At 39.2% G+C, this 19,190-nt stretch overlaps 1 protein-coding gene across 6 annotated transcripts in view; it reads right to left on the reverse strand.

The window, feature by feature from the left end:
* astn1 (astrotactin 1) overlaps positions 1 to 19,190 on the reverse strand; it is a 356,774-nt gene that overhangs the window by 189,512 nt on the left and 148,072 nt on the right. For all 6 annotated transcript variants that reach the window (XM_046409632.1, XM_046409630.1, XM_046409633.1 and 3 more), the window contains one exon: positions 299 to 465. In XM_046409632.1, the coding sequence (XP_046265588.1) occupies positions 299 to 465 (167 nt within the window). The remainder of the gene's footprint in view (positions 1 to 298; positions 466 to 19,190) is intronic.

A 19,190-nucleotide genomic window follows, 5' to 3' on the forward strand; every position in this document is an offset into this window, starting at 1 on the left:
GCATTAGCCAGTTAGCTGTCCCATTTTCATGTCAGTAGCTGCAGTTGTGGGGACTATAAAACATGCTGATTCAAATGGTTTGCAAACTGTGCCACAGTCAAAATACTTCATTTGTAAAATCCGATACTCAGTCCATAAGCACTGATTTAATGGGAGTGGTCTGTCTACCATGTGGACTTCACAAACACTCACTTGACTTAGATGTCATGTGAATGTTGAGGACTCAACTTAACAGAGTTGTGAAATAAAATAATTCTAGTAATTAAAAATAGAAACCAGCGAATGTGTTCTTCCTTACCCACAGAACATCTGGATGTTGTAGAGTGTCGGGTCATCCTCTAGAGGAGCCAGCTGCTGGAGACACAGCTGCTCACATCCTCCATTGAAACCGTCAGAGCAGTCGATGCCGATGTGGTGGTCGTAGCACCCGGTCCCATCTTTCATAGGACTCAACCCTGGAGGGCACTGTGGGAGGAACAAGTGCTTTTAAATGACTGATGTTAGCAATTACAGATTTTTCACTTCATTTAGGGAGACATTCTTAGAGCTGCCTAAACAGTGAGAAGCTGCCACATTAACACTAATCCCAGATGGGACAGGTAAACAGACCCGATAACATCTGTGCCACAGAATGTAAACTGTCAGATTTCTGTTCCCATTAGTGCAGCCTGTGTGAGCACTGAGCTAAGTGTGTAGAGCTGCACAAAGATGTTTCATGTAAAATTCTCATATTATCAGCCTGAATAACAGCAGGAGACTGCAACAGAAGGAGTCGGAGTGTAGGCTATTCTCTCCGGTGAATCAAAGTGCAAAAGAAGTGAAAAACAAATTGTCTGCAATGCAAAACTTTCTGTTTACTAAACTACCAATTAAGCAGTAAATGGATGAACAGAATATACACATTAAGGGCAATAAATGATAAGCCATTAAGTAATTAAGTCATTTAGCAAGCAAGAAAGGCTCGTTCAGATTCTCAAAATGTGAGGCCAGCCTTTTTCCTCCTGAATAACTGGAGATACAGTTTAATCAGGGGTCAGAGTGAGACGGGGTCGTTCAGTGTTCAGCCCTGACAGATAGGACAAAGGTTACGCTTTTGTAAAACCAAACTGGAAAAAGTTGTATGTGGGTAAAAACTGCGTGTTTGTAAAAACTATGTTAAGACTTTCTACCATGTGTTGAAAGTCTCATGGTGTGATTTAAGGCACACAGACCCATACACACACATGCATGGACAGGGATACGGTGCATTCAAGTGCACTTGTAAATCTGTACTTGAATGGCCACAAAAATGGGAAACTTTCAATTTTATTCTTTTTTTTTCCCCTTTGTTAAAATACATTATTATCATTGCTTTAACTATATAATCTTCCAAGGGATGCCACTAGTACCTCAGAATTATTAAATTGTTTTCCTACGCCATTTTCTAATACTTTAATACTGAAGGTATACTTAATATGCATTTTGGCAAATAAAAAATATTCCCGTCTCATGAGTGCTTTCACGTACCACTCAGCTCGGCAGATGAGCCAAGCCACAGAGAAATCCCAGTGTAACACCCAGTTTATGTCAGATGTACTAGTTGAGCTAAAAGCTAAGTAAGCTAAAATATCTAAAAATTCAGGATATCAGGATAAAAATTCAGGATATGACCAAAGTTAGAGATTCATATCATGGGGACTGCAAACATCTTTACGAAATCCCACTGTAATCCATCCAGCGGTTGATGAGATAAATCACTTCCTGTTGTGGTTTTGTTGAGCTTTATTGAGAGACGAGTGCATCGCTGCTACCTAACTCATGAAACATTCAGCTGCAGTAGCTAAATTCTTCACTGCATAATCAATACTCACAATTCACAAAGGCAGTTTAAATGTTGCATCCTGTATATATTAAAAAGAAAAGAACCTTTGTACAGCACTACCACTTGATTATTTGTTGTGACACAGGGAATGACAAGAAGAGTGATGAAATGGCAGACAACCAGTGTCATCTGTAATGAAACCCTTTCAGAAGGATTCTTGTTCTGGTGATTTCTGTACAATCCAGAGAGGACTGTCTTCACATTTGACGCTAAAAATGAAATCCTTCAGTTTTACAATGAAACAGCAATGAGCATCACAGATTACATTCAACAAATCCGAAGTTTTCACACATCCATGGACATCATCTTAACTGAAATGCACTCAGTGCTGGGGTGAATTTACAAAAGAGCTGAGAGTCCTGACTTCACCCCGGCTCCATCTTTCGACGCCTTCTGCAGTCCTGTTCAGTATTTGCCAAGCACTTTTTCAGAAGCCTGTCAAGTCTAATTCACATTATGTTTTCAGTCAGCTATTACTTCAAAGGAAATTTTGATGGAGTGCATTTTAACAAGGCACAGCTACCTCCACAACAGCAACTAGACAGCCGGTTACCCCTCAGCAATGAGGGATCAGCAACTGCTTTTTTTTTATTATTTAGGCCTACAGTATTCATCAGAGGGTCCAAGTGGCTCATTTGGCTAATATAGCCCACATGCTTGTTTTGGATTCCACACTACTTAATTTTTTTTTTTTTTTTTTTTTGAGTTACTGTTGAGATCTAATGTATTCCATTAAGAACACTTCAAATAAAAAAATACGTTTTCAGTGACCTCACATCTCTGAGCTAATTGGCCAATAGCATTGGGAAAAGAAGAAGTTATAATTCATGCATGTTTTATCACTATATTTCCTACATTATCACACTAACAGTCTGCAAACTACAGTGTCACTCTAAATCGTTCTTTGCAGTTTGTTAATATGTATTCATTGCTCACATCAGAAACATGACATGACATCCTTCTCCCGGGTGAGTGGAAACTCATGACAGAATGCAACAAATGCTCATTGCCTTTCAATTCATATCTCTTACTGAGCTACTTGAAAAGTCATATTTATTTGACTGCATCAAACTTATTTGACATTTCTCTCAGAGAGCCAGTAAAATCTTAAGTTTGATGAATTGACGGATACAGGGGTAGAAAAGACACAACTTGGTCCGGACTTCAAAATAAAATATACATTAACATAATAATTGAGATTTCCTCAATCCGTGGGTACTGTTAGGATCTGTGGGACCATTTTTCAATCTTTATGAAAAGAAAAATGATGTACTGAACCACTGTTTTCAATGACCCACACTGCACAATCGTCCTCCACATTTATATTACATAATGTGGTGTTCAGGTTGACTGGATCTGAGAGTAGTAAGAATGTGGGAATTGCCTGCTCCTTCACTCACTATCAGCAGGCACCTTTCTGCTTCTTTTGGTCACACACTCACACTTGTGTTTAAAGGCCTCATTTACCAATTTGACAAAATATTATATACATCACTATTTATTTATTTTTTTTACTTCATTCAGTTCAAAACAATTAACATCAGCGGTGATGAAAACCTTGTTTCATTTTTATTTGCTCAAGACGCAAATAAAATGTGATTTATTCCACTGATTGTCCTGATTATAATATATTTGAAGAAATCACATCAAACCATAAATTAAAAAAAATAAATTAAATTAAAAGGAAATATTTGTATAACTGATGACATGGCATTTCTGCATTTTCCCCACTTCCTCATATACTTTCTAGGTTACAGCAACAGCAGCAAATCAAAGTATCTCCGAGATATTAAGGGGAGTTTCAACGGTAAGAATTTTCAGCTTTTTCAAATGACTCTGACTCTGGGAGCAAAGATGGGTTTTAGATGTTTCAGGTACTACAGTATATTGATTAAAAGGTTGGAAAAGACATGGGTGAAGTATGGAATGGTTGCCACTAAATAACATCAGTTTTGGAGCAAGTTCAGCCACTGCAGAGTGCACTTGTTTGCTCATTTCAAGGAAAGAGAGGGAAAACTAGGGAAAAGGGGATGAAATGAAAGCCCAGGCAGAGCAGGTTTTTTTTAAAGAAGTATTTCTAAGGAGAAGACAGGTCAAAGACAGGCACTAGGTAGCAGGTTATGCAGAGTGACTGTGACAGCAATAGGATACTGACAGGGCAGGTCTGGACATGAAAGTCTGGAAAGCTATGGCAAGGAGGGCACAGGGCAGGCATTACATGACAGTGTGAGTTGGCTGATATCAGGGTGGATATACCCATCTGGGCAACCGAGAACAACTCCATACTTGCACATAAAAAGAGCCTAGATAAGACTTTTCTGTCACTACCATACACACTGGCTCATGTTTTCAGAATTACTCCAGGGCAAATGCATAACTATAGGTCATTAGTGTACCTTGTCAATGTTTGTCAGCCAAGAAGTCAAATAATTTCAAATCAGCTGTTATTTCACTAATAGAATAAAGAAGACTGGTTTCTCTATGGAAGAAAAATATTAATCAGGTGCTCTTGGATAACCGGGAAAGAGAGAACTTCAAAAATGATACAATCGAGTTACAATTTGTCAGATCAGGAAGGAAATGTTAAAAAGCCTGGATTTTTGGACTATTTTGTTCATCTTCATGTTTTTTAAACATTATACTGTTGTAAATGATTATTTTTGTTATTATTATTATTATTGTTGTTATTATTCCACTTACAACTACTGCTTAAAACAATGCACTAAAGGGGCTGGGAGAGAATGGATCCTTGCTGTATCTACCTTTTAAAGTAAAGATTTCTAGAGCAGCTATAGATTTGTGTGGCACCAGTGCAGAATGGAGACACATGTTGAATGACCGGTCCCTGGTCTTACTCCCTTGATAAACTGATATTGATTTTTGTCCCTCTGTGAGGGACTGTTGTGACAAATGATTTATTACCTGTAATGCAAAGAGCACACAAGACATTGAATCTCCTAACACATCTGTGGCATGGAGTCTTTAAATCAATGGAGCCCAGTGCAGTCAATGGATGTGTGGATATGTGGCGCAGGCTTAGACGAATTTGTATTGATGGGTCACTGCAATGTAGCTCGCCAGCCACAGATAGCTCTAGTTATCGACTGCAATAATAGGCTTCCGACATGCCGGAATAGCGATAACTCTGGGCCATTTTCCAGCTGTCTGTGGGATAATAATCATTAAAAATATGCATCTACTAGAGTCTTTGTCTGTGGATTGTTATCACTTGAGATTTCCACAAATCTGGTCTGTAATCCTGGGTAAATCATTGGTAATCCTCTGTATAAAACCACTCCCCAAGTGAGCAGTCCCCAAATCCTTCAAAATTTTATCTGATTAAAAACTTCTCCTTGTTGTTTTGCCTGGAATGAGTTTATGTCAATGAAAGGTGGAATACTTTGACTCAGCATGACTGGAATAATGAGGACATAATCCAGATTAAAAATTCTTAACAAAAGGTTTATATAGAGGGACCAGCCATTTCTAAAATTTAGCCTCCACAAAATGATGGAATATTTGTGTTTATGCAGCTGATTTATGTCTGGCACTATCATCTAAATTAATATGATAAGACATTTCTGAGAAAAGGATAATTAGCTCTCACTTGGAATTTAATGTCCAACAGCACTTTATGACATTTGAAAAGGTTGAGACTTTGTTACAATTCAGTCCCTTCCAGTAAAATTATATATATATATATATATATATATATATATATATATATATAGCCTCTATTTCACACATTCTACCTTTTAAAAGTTAAAAAGCAGCAACTTCTGATACAAATTCACATTCACATTATAAAGCCTTTGAACAAATGACAATGTTTGCAGAGGTAAAGTGGTAAGAGAGAAGTCATTGCTCATAACTGAATTAGATATATACTCTTCTAGTTTAATGATATACTGTTTACTAAAGTTTGTTTTTTTTCTTTGGCCCAAAGGTCAGAAAGATGGGCTCAAGACTGCAGAAATGAACTACAGTGAAAAATGTGGCTACTGATGTGTATGTTCTTGTTAATCTAGTAGAACCTGTACTGAAAAGTGCTACAACCATACCAGTGACAAACTACCCAGGTGTTTGTGTGGCATTTATAGTGCATATCTACAACTAACTGTAAAAGGGCATATTTCATCTCCAAATGACACACAGGTCACAGGATAACGACGACTGACACTAATAAAAAGGTCTTAGAAAGCACAGTATTCAACATTTATCTCAAACCATTTAATAAGTGGATAGTGAGTGAGAGTACAGCCTGCCCTACTGGAGGAGAGGCAGCACATATAGCATGCTCTGGAAAACCCCTTGAACCGCCATGCCTTTTAATCCTGTTTCTTAATGGAGATAAATTCCTGCAGTGCTTTTGAGGCTTAAGGGAATCAGTACTGTGCCTTTGCCAAACAGCAACAAATCCCTGTGAGAGCAGCTGGATAAGCTATGCACTTTTCAAATCTGTCTGATAGGCAGATCGGTGCAGAACAACACTGATAGAGGACTTAAACAGTCAGGTAATGCATTCACAAAGAGAGTATTAATCACAATCGGTCCTCATCAAGAAATTAAAATGGTTCTTGATTCAGTTAACGCTTTTATACGTGTCCTGGGTAAATACTCAGTCCTGACTGGCTGTGGGGTGTCAATTAATTCCTGATAAAGGACTTAGCAGTTCTAGTGAAACTGTCAGTTCACCGTTCTAAATGAATGTGCTGGCTGCATTGTCCTTGAGGTGAGAAATGAATTACATGAAAAAAGGAAACATAATATCAACAATGTGTAATTCTTCAGTTCCTCATCCTCACCACAGTATAGTAAATGTAACACAAAACCCACAACACGCTGCTTCCATTAACCAAGCAGGCACATAAACCCACAGAATGATTATTTGTTGATGAAAATCTTGAGACTGATTTGGAGACAGTAACAAGTCTGGGTAGCTAGATAGTCTTGTTGTTAAATATACTCATGTTATATTTACTGTTTGTCCACTGTATGCAAAGTTACTGATTTTGAATCTTGTTAGCACAACATTAGCTTTCTGGCTCACAGCTGAGCCAGAGCGGATCGCGCTAGAAAACATCTCCCACAGCCTTGTCGTATCTAAGTATCTCTGGAGTAGAGCATTTCCTTTACCTGTGACCCTAATGGGAAGGTGATGATTCTTCCACTCCTGTTATAATTATTTTACATGCATTATATTCTTCCAATCCTTTCACTTACTTTATGGTGACATCTTTCATGGCTGTGTATTGTGTACAAGCTGTGAAAGGTCAAATCAGAAGTATCTTTAGGGTTTCAACCGCAGTGCCTTATTATGTTTCCATGTCTGTGACTGTTTATATTGTTGTATTATTTCATTTAGAGACTGGCCTCACCACAAAAGCGACAGCACTAGTTATTTGTTCAAAAGCCTAAAGCAACTTGTGTTTACATTGCCCTTAAAAAGACCTCTTGTGGCTGTACAAACAATGACTCAGAAGCCAAGGGGAGATAGGCGTTGTTAAAGTCCATGTACACTCGGCTACAACTTTCCATGCAACCACGTCTAATGGTAAAAAGCAAAAGTTATTTTACCTGCCCCTGTTTCCCTGAGCTCCCTCTAAGAAATCTGCATTTTTAGCATGTCTTTTTAGTTTCGACATGCTGAATGGTAGAAATGGGGACAATAGATCACACTATCAGTCTCCCTTTGAAAGTGTTTATGGTGTCACACTGTTCTACACATGGAAAAATTATGGAAGGAAATGTATGAGAAATATAAAAAAAGACAGGATAAAATGATGAAAGTTCAAATGCTGCATACTTCCACACATCCCCATCTGACTAATCACTTTTTTATGTGGGCGCAGTTGTCGGATCATCTGTTTCTTTGCAATTTCTTTGATGCGGAGGCCTTTATACCACCACCAAATCTCTTAAGGTGGGGGTGTGCCTCAAGCAACTATTGTACAATGTGTAATCCAACAACATTGTTAGGCAACACTGTAGCATTTCCAGAACTGCAACACGTGAAGGCGTCTGCTGTCACGGAAAGGGGTGAGCCCTGATAATAGTTTAAGTATGGGATAATGATACACACATTTGGACCGTTTTTCTTGGAAGGCATTTGTTGTGCTGCACTCAGTTGTACACATAGAGACACAGCGCAACTAATACCCGCCCACCAGAGGGGAAAACAATCCATTGCTAACCACTGATTTTGTATTGCATCGAGGAGCCTCCATGTCACTTCTGACTGCTAGCAAACAACAGAAAAATCACTACAATCTGTGTGGTGGGATGCACTACAAACACTGTAAACCAAAAAATTGAGCCTTTAAGTAGACTGTGTTGGATAAAGGCAGGGGGATCCTGACACTTAGGATGCTGTTACATGTGCAGCAAGCATTTAGATTTGCATCTGTTGGTAAATGTTTCTGCAGGTTTTATGTTCAAAAGGGCTTCCATTGAACAAATGCTTTTCTGTAATTGCAGATATTTGTTGAACTCACTACGTTAGACCGTGAGTTGGCTAGCTTGCATGGAATCTTGATGATGTAACTTGCTAAAAAACTGTTAGCTGAATAATTTTTTTCTGTTGTGTAGCAATTTCTGGAGCTTACTGCTATGAAGTAAGCTGTGAGATTCTGTTGTTATCCTCATAAACGGATTGCTTTCCAAAGCTTTTCATTTAGATATCATGGTCAGTTGCATCAAATGCAGCACTTGGGTCTAAGAACTGAGACTTTAGTTTCACCAGAACTTAGCCTGAGGCTGCTGATTATTTGAGTAAGAGCCGTTTCAGTGTTGTAGTGTGTTCTGAAGCCTGAATGAAATTCCTGCTGGGTATTACTGTCCTTAAGAAAGGATTTAATTTGCACAGAAACAACCTTTTCTTACTGATGAATGGAAGGTTGGATATCTGTTAGTGGACCTATTTAACACAGACAAGAAGTTGCTGCTGAAATTTTCAACCATGTCATAGCTTGTGTCTCAAATGATCTCATAATATTACAGAACTTTGCTTCAGCTTCATCATTTAGGGATCTCCTTTGAACCAAAAATTCACTCTGAGTCTTTGTTAAGATGTGGTTGGCACAGTAATGGTCAAATATAGGTCATTTTTATACTGAAAGTCTGTCAATTTTTAACACTGTTATTATTACCAATCCAGAATGTTACTATGCTGGCTTCATCTATGGCTGTCCATCAAATTCTTCATATGAATATTCAGGTTTTCATTCAGAATTAATCTATCAAATCAATACCAAGTGTGATCAGCTCTGAGAATTCCTGGAAAAACAGCCAATACAACGTAATCATGAGCACTGATAGTTCTGCTGAATTCCTGTCTCTATTCCTGTTGCTTGGGGGGGGGGTGGGGGGGTCAGGAGGATAACTTACAACAGTCCCGCTGACTCTCCGACAGATGTGTCAGCCATAGTTACATATGTGTGTAGCCTTTGCCAGACTGCAGACTACTGGTGTTGGGCCCTTAAGAAGTGTAAGTACAGTAAGTTAAAGACACTGCTGGACACAGCCCTACACCCACCCCAATTCTGACATCTGACAAGTGTGAGAGGAGGAGGTTTCAGGTCAACCATCTGACAAGCACCACTTGCCTTTAGGAAAGAGTTGAAGGTTGATGTTCAAAGTATTTGACTTTAATATGGAAGTTTGCTGTTGAGATTCCATCCAGTGTTGGTTCACAACGGCCACAGTAATAAAATAGCCAAGTAATTTACTTTGGCTAAATTTTACCAAATCTTACCCACACCATTAACACATTAAGATCCTTTTTGTAAGTGTCATTTGTACTGATTTAGGAAGTAACCGACAATGACCGTGGTCCAGCTGACGAGGGTGTCAGATTAAAAAAATGCTTGCATCAGTTGTAATGAAAGACAACAAAATTCACAGTCACAAATGCAACCAATGTAATTCTCTAAGTTATACGGTTTTGATCAGGTCCCTTTTAGGGCATCAAAAGTGACCTAAAAGAGAAAACAGTTTTAAAGCTGGGGTGAGTGATTTCCGGAGAAAGATAGTTGAAAATGGATTTGTTTTAAACATCTGTCTTTTTATTAGAAGAACATTTTTGTATTGTCAGAAAGCTGTATCTTGCTGGATGGCAAAGTGCAGTATTTCACTAGGGCAACATTTGCGTAACCATGTACATTATATTAAGGCCAAGTATAACTTCAAGCTATAATGAAACAGCCTATTACAGGTCTGTGCATAGCATTAAGCATATTGACTGATGGATCAAACGGAGAACTGTGATGGTATATTTCCCAGGAACTTAAAAGGTTTTTCCGCAACGCAGAGAGAGAAGCCCACAGGAGTCTTAATGTCAAGTTCACAGAGAAACTTATTTATTCTGAGGAGGTCTGCTAAAGAAATCATATTTTGTAGCCTAAAACATTATTTCAATATTTTGACTTTCCTTTCATGTTAGCTAATGGACAAAGTTGTCTTAAGAGAGTTTTCCACAGACCAGTGATGAGATAAACTGTGTGTGTCAAAGGTCAGCTTGTCCCAGAGTACTCAGCTCCTCATTCTGGCCCAACTGTGGATGTTATGATGGGTAAGTTCAGTGCAGAAACTTGGACATTTACTAACCCTTTTCACCTCCTTCACAGCTAAGTGCAAAAAGCTAACAGGGATGGTGCTTGAGGCCAAATGGACATGGTGCAACTGATGACCTTTCTTAAAGAGAAAGATCATATTTTCTGACCCAAGGCATCTGCCTGCTGCTTTGACTGGTAGAGTTAGAATCAGGTTCCATCTAAAATTTTAATGATTTGACGATCACTGCTGAACTTTAGTCAGCTGCCACCCACAATGTATTTCAAAAATAAAGCAATTTATTCAATTTTATGGACATAAAGAATCTGAGATTTTAAATTTGAGGGAAAATTTTTCTTCTTGGCAATTTAGTCATAAAAATTTGCCAAAAAGACAGGCATTATTTATACCGTGTGGCAAGTGTCTGCTGCAGTCTGAGCTTAAGATTGAAGTTTTGTGATCTAATCAGATGGTGTAGCTTTTTTCTTCTGTTTCCAGACACTTTGGTCTGTGAGGAGCAAGACTTGTCAACAGGATTATCTGAAGTCAAAGTCAAATACAGGTCAGGGATTGGCACGATAGACACAGAACAGCACTGGTTTGCACTGACAAACAGGCAAAGGAATCTCACATCTGGGGAGGTAATTTTGATGTGCACTCATCAATTCCACAGTTTCACAGTTCACTAAATGATTAATGCAGAGACAATGTTGGTCTCAGTGTGGAAGAGAGAGCTTGCTAAATTTAGTATTAAAGACAACATGTTTCATCGAGCAGACATTCTCCACCGCAAAAGTTTTCCATCGTTTTGTTATAAGTCATTTCTAGTTTTGAAAATACATTTTACTACTGACAGAATAATTTCACAACAGCTCTGGGTTTATTAGCAGAAGAGTGTGAGCAGAAGTGGAAAAACGTAAGAAAATTGATGATTCTTCAACAATAAAGAAAAAGATGAATGTCATTTCCATTTTTGAAAATATTTTAAACACATTATGAATTTCAAAACGCTAAATTATTACCCTACTTACATTCAGACTTTGTATCCATGATACCTAATAATAATAATAATAATAATAATAATAGTAATAATGTTGCTTTTACATTGTTACTACAAAGAACACTATGTTCAACTGCCTTATCTTTGATTGGTGTAGCTGTAACAGGAAATTATGAACTGAAAACTAGCAAAGAAGGTAAATGTGCTTTTCCTCTTTTCAGCCCAAAGTAACGGCAGGTCTTCCTCTCGGGCTGCCATCAACCTCCAGCAAGGAAATGAAAGGTGTAGCAATGCTTTCAAAGGTGGCCCTTAGAATTGAGACCACTACAACCAAGTTTACTATCTTAACTATATCTCATACATTACCTTATGGATGTCCCTTCTAATGCACAGTGCACAGTGTAAGACCTCCCCTGTCCATGCCTTCTGCCTCACACAGGTTGCATGCTATCATTAGTGAGCCTTTCCTTACAAATAACACACTGATTCCACAGATGGTGAATCACTGGAGCCAGTCCAAGTAATCCTGATTACTGTTCATATGTGCAAAGTTTTCTTTCAGCTTCTGTTGTTTTCGGCTGCAGAAATACCTTCATTTCTCTAGTTAAAGTGCACTAATTGCCACCATGAGCTGTGTGTCACAGCTGCTACTGCTGCTGCAGTAACTGTTTGTGTTGGCAGGTGCAAAGAATTAGCAGGACAAACAACAATAACTTACTTCCCGTTGTCCATAGAACACCCACATTACCCTGTCCCTTTCATATCAACATTTTCATCACCTCTTCACTACCTGGCAGATAAGTGGAACCCCTTTCACAGGATTTTTCTGAAGTAAATCAATCTTTAACAAAAATGGGATTCTGAAACACGAAGCAGACATGTTCCTACTTTCTTCAGTGGAGATTACTCCTTGGGTGGTGCATGTCCAACCGGTCATGTTAGATGGACACCCAAATAAAAACTGGGTCTGCGCTGAGGTTTCTGACCGATAACAGTTTTTCTTCATTGCTGTCAATAAGGGCGTGCTCATGGAGGGATGCTGAACATTAAGAAGTGCAGTCTACGCCTGCTCTGTGTGAAAAGTGTAACGAAGTTTTTGTGATTATCCGAACAAAATGAACTTAACTTGACATATAAATAACTGATAAATCAAATGGCCACACAGTTGGTCATGGTATAGCTGACTCTTTCATTTGGAGCCAGTTCTCTCTAAAAATGTAAGATTAATGACTGTACATGAACCCTTTTACCTTCAGTTACACAACAGCACCTTGATCTTGTTGACATCAAAAAACTTGTGGTCGATACTAAGTTGTGGTATTAAAAGAAAAACCATTTCACGAATATAAAAAAAGGATATTGCATGCAACAGAGACTGACCTTCAGGAGATATTCTTATCAACCCTCTAACCGTGTTTTCACCTATAGTCCTTATTAAACAAACCAATCTCAGTCCCCTTAAAGTGCACCAAAAAGCGAGCCAGCAGAAAAGGGACTCAGTTCTGCATTTTGCTTTCACATTGCGAGTTCATTTGAAAGAGGACCCAGTTCTCTTTCTGGTCCTCTTCAGCTCTGATGAGACCTCAGTTCTATTTCTGTTCAGAGAAAGAACAATAGGGCGAAGTAAACCTGGAGCGCTTTTCTTTTCACAATGCACAGATTAAGTGATCCGAACTTGAAGTGTACATTTCAGAGGGGTCTGAGTTTGTTTGCTGTGTTCACATCTGCACAAAAAATTCTGACAAACTGAGTTCCTTTGGATGGCTGAAGTTTGGTTCATTTAAAAAGGACTATATGTGAAAACACCCTGAGTCACACACTCTCACACACACCCATTGACCTCAGGGGAGAACGCATCAGTAGTAACAATCTAATGTGCTCCCATTCCTCTTTAGGGCTGAGGTCTAGCTATATCTCTGCCAGGTATTGACTCCACTCAACACTGCTTAGTGTCCCAAAATGTGATCCCAGTCAAGATTGGTTTTTGCTGCCTAAGGGGAACTACGCCAATACAAAGTGGTGAGAAGAACTGCTGTACCCTGCAGCATACAGTATGGTGCCATCTAGAATTATTATTTAAAAAAATTAAAAAAAAAACCTGGGCTGGTCAGAGATCAGTATTAGATGTAACAGTGGGTGGTATATTATGTTTTTAATACAGAGTGTGGGTGTACAATGTATGCCTCAGATCGTGTAATTCTGTGTGCAGTTTGGACTAGTACGATGTCTGTGCGAGTTATGAAGGATGACATGAGCTGGTCGGAACTGGCAGTGCCAAGTGTACAACAACACTTCATTTCACATCACATCATTTGTTTTTTTTTTTTTTGTTTGTTTGTTTTCTGCAGATTTGTACTGAAGAGTACCAACAAGCACCTCTCGTTTTTTTTGTCACAAGAGGACCCTTCTGCGCCGCTCTTTGTTATGGTTTGTGGTTGTCAGTAGAATTGTGTGATAATGCAGGTTGCAATTTTCAGTGATGAACATATAACTGTGCCTGAGAGAGATATTACACTCTTGTTGTATTGCTATTGCATTGCAGTTTTCACTGAATATATGCACTGAAAAAACAAGAACAACACATATATTACTACAAAGGAGTACATTACTGTTCTTCCATTAAAGGGAAAGTCCACAGATTTTAATTCAGTTGACTATGATCATTTTTTTCTGATGAAATTTGTAGTGTGTATTTTGTCATTATGGTACTGCTGTATAGGCATAAGCCATCTACTCTTGTTTACTACAATGACTCCAGCAGGCACATTTATCCTTCACTATTAAAGGCACCGACGAAATGTACACACAAATAATAGTTAGAGCACACAGGCAAGAAGAAATGTGACAGAGCAATAAACAGGACTTTCTCTGGGCCAAAAGAGATTCCATTTTATCTTGCTGTGATAAGATTCCAAACAACCACAGTGAAACTCGAAACTCACACATGCTCATAATCATCTACATTTCACGCACACACACGCGCACAAACACACACACACACACACACACTGTATGAGCTGTTTGGATGGCGCCCAGATACTCACTTCTTCCCATCCTGGTGGCTATGTGCTCTGTCAACATCATCCTTGTTTTCTTCCATTTTGCAGGGGAGATAAGTGACAAGACGAAGCTAATTAATCTCAAAATCATCCTGTGATTATTACGTTCTCACTTCCAGAGGCGCCGTGCACTGCCTCTCCCCAGGAGGGCAATATATCAGGGAGACGGAGCGGGTCGGTCAGCGCCGACCGCCAGCATCAGTCGACTCTCACACAAGGAAAGATATTAAACGCAGACAGGACAGCTACTGGCGGTGCAGACTCAGACAAGGTGTTAATTGATTAGGGTGGAATCAGAGCGCTGGGGCCCAGACAGTTTACCACCCTGATTAGACGGATGAGAGGCTCATTTATAAGCTCGACAGTCACAGGATAATTACTAAAACACACAGTAATATATGCAAAGACAGCTGGGAGCACTGATGGACAGGGCTGGGATGTGTGTATGTGTGGGTGAAGATCAATGACTTAGCTCACTTGCAATGATGCTGAGAGGTGGTTGTTAGATAAACAGGATGATAATGACATGACTCACTCAAACTGAATACCAATCCATTGAGGAATCGTGATAATAAGCTGTTCTTAAAGCATAGGAAATCAAAATCACTGGATTCAACAAAATATTCAACAGCTATGGCCATCAGTCTAAATCTCAAAAGCATGAAAAATGATTCTTTAAACTCACCTGCCTCTCCTGATCTACATCTCCTTTGTGACTGATGATTGTGTACATTCGAGGCAAGATAAACAGAAGTGCAGGGCAAATTTGTGCTTCCTCTCTCATTCAATTTGCGCTCGCAATTTGTGTGTAATTACTGTCTGATTTACTGAGGCAGCAGCAGCAGCAGCAGCAGCAGCAGCAGCAGCGTCTGGCTCTGACTTCCAGGTAGATTCAGTAAATGAAGGAGAGCTCAGAAGAAGGCGGGGCCAGGAAAAGATCACTGAGCTTAGGAAAATAACTGGAGAGATGCCACAGAGACACACTCACTCAGTGACACCGTTTATTGTCCAGCAAACCTCCACCTAAACTTCTTGGCCAATTTCTATCATTAATGGAGGAGGAGTTGATAACCAGAAAACAAAAAAAGCAGAAAAGCAATGGATTCACATAATGAAATGGTGGTTTTACCTGATGTCTGCGGCAAAGACAGCTGAATCCAACTGATTTCTTGTTACAAGAATGTGGCCTGTTTGCAGTTTGTAAAAATAATATAATGAGCAGCTGAGCGAAAACAACAATTTCCCATTCCCTCTGTTTAAAATATGGTCATCTAATTTATTAGATGTCCCCTGATGCAGTATTTATCAGTGATTACTTTTTTGTTTGGCAGAGTTTAAGTAAATTCCAACCTCTGTGTTCCCTTTACATACATGTGTTTTGCACCTGCTCTGCAGAGTATTTCCACACAAAACGGATTTTTAAGGGAAACTCTGTTCTCCATTTTGCCTGCAGAGCCCCCCTGTTCATCTCCTGGTAAAATTCCACCAAATGAAGCAAACTGCATATTTTAGCCAACTGTTCAGTCATAATAGAGAATTGTAAAAATTACTGTGGAAATGGTGGCTGAAAAAAAAAAACTGTAAAACTTAATGCAATATACACATATATGAGTGTAAACATATTCAGGGATGAAATTACACTTCATTAAAGTAACAAAACTCTAGTCTCACACACAACTGAAGGTTCAGTGTTTGAGACTTGTATGGATTTAGGAGCAGGAATATTATATGGGCATAAAGTGAGCCTTAGCAATCATAATTATGTTTTCACTAGTGTGTAATCAACAATCATAGTGCTTTTGTTACCTTAGAAAGATTCTTATTGAAAGAGAGAGGGAGCAGCTGCTCTTCCATGGAATCTGCCATGTAGCACAGCCATGTTTTTACAGTAGCCCAGAAAGGACAAACCAAAAAATCTGCCTTCTGGAGAGCCTTTAACACTTCTTGGCGTCCGCTGTAGGAGAGGGTCAGGCGATGGATGTTTGGTCAGTTTCAATTTGCAACTACACTGCCAGATTCAGCTAAATTCTGTACTGTGGACCTTTAGAGGTGGAAGCGCCAGCTCCTCTGCTTGGACAGTGTTTCCAGGTCTCACATACTGTCCACCTCCCTCTCAGTGGGGCTCTACTGAAATAGTAAATAACAGATTGGGATAAATTTCTGTTTCCTTTGTGTGGTTACAATGGAACTTAGTGAAAATGATGGGAAAACTGGCACATTATGGAATAAGTACTATAAGTAAGTATAGACACCCACTTTGTTCTCTTTTTTTGTAACAAATGTTCTGAGAAAAAAATATCAGTATTCTTCAACATCCTTAAGGGACGGAAAAATAACAGGACCGTAAATAATTAATAGAATACAAAAGGAAAGTCTCAAGACACCTCAAAGTGTTGGCAAGAAATCTTTTCACTGTTTCTTTTTGGATCAAAGTGAGACTAATTTCAGGGAGAAGAAATTGGATTTTTTTTTTTTTTTTTTTTTTTCTTTTCTGGTGCTGTTGGCAAGGATTTGCAACAAACTGCAACACGAAGAAGCTGCCCTCTCTAGATGTTGATGAATACAAGCTCTTGTTTAAAAGCACCCAGTAATTATGTGCAAAAGGAGAATATTAGTAGAAAATATCTGGAATTTTATTGTGTCTTCCCACATGAGGGAAAAGCAGGAAAAAAGAAACGTGTTAACCAAGTATAACATAATCAAATGCCGATGAGACTTCAAAGCCCTGGCTCAAAATCTCTATTCTGACATCTCTTGCTACAAGATGGAAATTGGATGGATATTTTGGTCTCTGACACTTTAGTGCAATGTTGTTGCAACCCAGTAGACTCATTATTATTCACAAGGTTAAATTCATATCTAGTAACAAGTTATACTGACATGTGATATACTTGTGATAGACCTGTGGAACTGGTCCACAATGGCCTGATCCAACACCGCAGTGTGACAAGAGCAAGTGATTGGTCGGTGCTTTCTGGAAGCAGTAATACATGGAATCGAACTGCTCGCCCAGGTTATTGAATCTGTCAGATGAGCTGCTGCTAACATTAGCTTAGCTTGTTTCTCTGATGCCTAAAATGCTTAGAGTATGAATATTTTAAAAGATGAGTAAATGTTTACTGGCCATACTTGTTCAAATCAATGTTCTGCTGCCTTCATCTGCTGGGTAGAGTAAAGCTTAGGGTTACAGACACATTGTTGCACATGCAACATTACAGGCTTATTCATTTATAATTACACTGGGTCAGAAAAGCTGGAAGGGTGTGGTAATTTAAAGTAGATTCTATGCAATCATTAGTTGACACTAGTCTAATTACACAATATGATTGTAATTGTTAGATAGACTAGATTAGATGATTACTGTCGGTTATTATTGAATGCTTAATAATGTAAGAAATACTTTCGAGTTATCTTGAGTGATGTCAGTCTATGTCATTTTTTTAGCCACCTTTTCTAAAAGACTGATATACTCTGCATTATGAGCTGTGAACAAGCACTTTATGCTAATAGATAAAGAGGTGATAATGAAATAATACAAGTTTTGAATCTATCCATCCATCAATTTTCTATACCGCGTATACATCAGGGTCGCAGGGGGGCTGGATCACAGCTGACTACAGGCGAGAAGCAGGGTACACCCCAGACTGGTCGCCAGTCAACCGCAGGGCTGACACACAAAGATAGACAATCACACACACTCACACGTCGGGGCAATGTAGAGCAGCCAATTAACCTAATGTGCATGTTTTTGGTATCTTGGGAGGAAGCCGGAGTACCCGGACAAAACCCACACAGGCTCAGGGAGAACATGCAAACACTGCAAAGAAGGGCCCACAGAAGGGGGATTTGAACCCGGAACCCTCTTGCTGTGAGGTGACCGTGCTAACTACTGCACTTGAATACCTTATAAAATTATAGAATGCTCATTACATCCATAAGAGATTGGAGACTTGACTTTAACTTGCATAAAATGACATCTCTGCCACTTACATGTATTGGCTGGCTATAAATGAAACATTTTCCCATTAAAAACATCTCCAAAGCTATTTCCCTCTCCTTGAGGTGCATTATATGAGATAACAAGATGAAGCACACTGGACTGCATGAATAGCATCTCTTCAGTCCACCTAAGAGGCTCTGCTCAAGTGCATCAAAGTACTTGAAAAGAAATTAAATTGTTAGAGGGGTGGTGCCTGACAGCTTATCAATAGAAAGGGGGGGGGGGGGATTTAGGAGAAGCAAAACACTCGCAGACGGTGCTAAGATTCCCCAAATAACAAGAATGGTATTGCTGGAGTCCTGAACAGATGGAGAAGAAAACAAACCTGGCTGCTACATTTCTTGGTTGCTAAGCACCACCTGGAGGTAATGAATGTGTTGCTGGCCTGACAGCCATACGAGACAAGAGGCAAACTCAAACTGTCTGCTCAGACATTGCAGAGTGCAGGTCTGCTACTTGTCCTTGACATGGGTCATCTTGGACTGCAGATATGCTCATGAATATTTATACACGTAGATGGACTTAAACATTGATGGTCACAACAGAATATCCATGTGACATTAGAATATGTAGCGATAGTGAAAGGACTTATGAGTGGGCACGAGATCAAAAATCCTGAAGACTTGGAGGCAAAGGCATTCAGTGGCAGACTATCCCATTGTATCAATCATAAAAGGAAGTGTACAGACTGTAAAGCACTCTGATTTTGATTCACATAGT

This window comes from Scatophagus argus, chromosome 13 (genome assembly GCF_020382885.2).
Source record: "Scatophagus argus isolate fScaArg1 chromosome 13, fScaArg1.pri, whole genome shotgun sequence".
In the NCBI taxonomy this organism is placed as follows: Eukaryota; Metazoa; Chordata; class Actinopteri; family Scatophagidae; genus Scatophagus; species Scatophagus argus.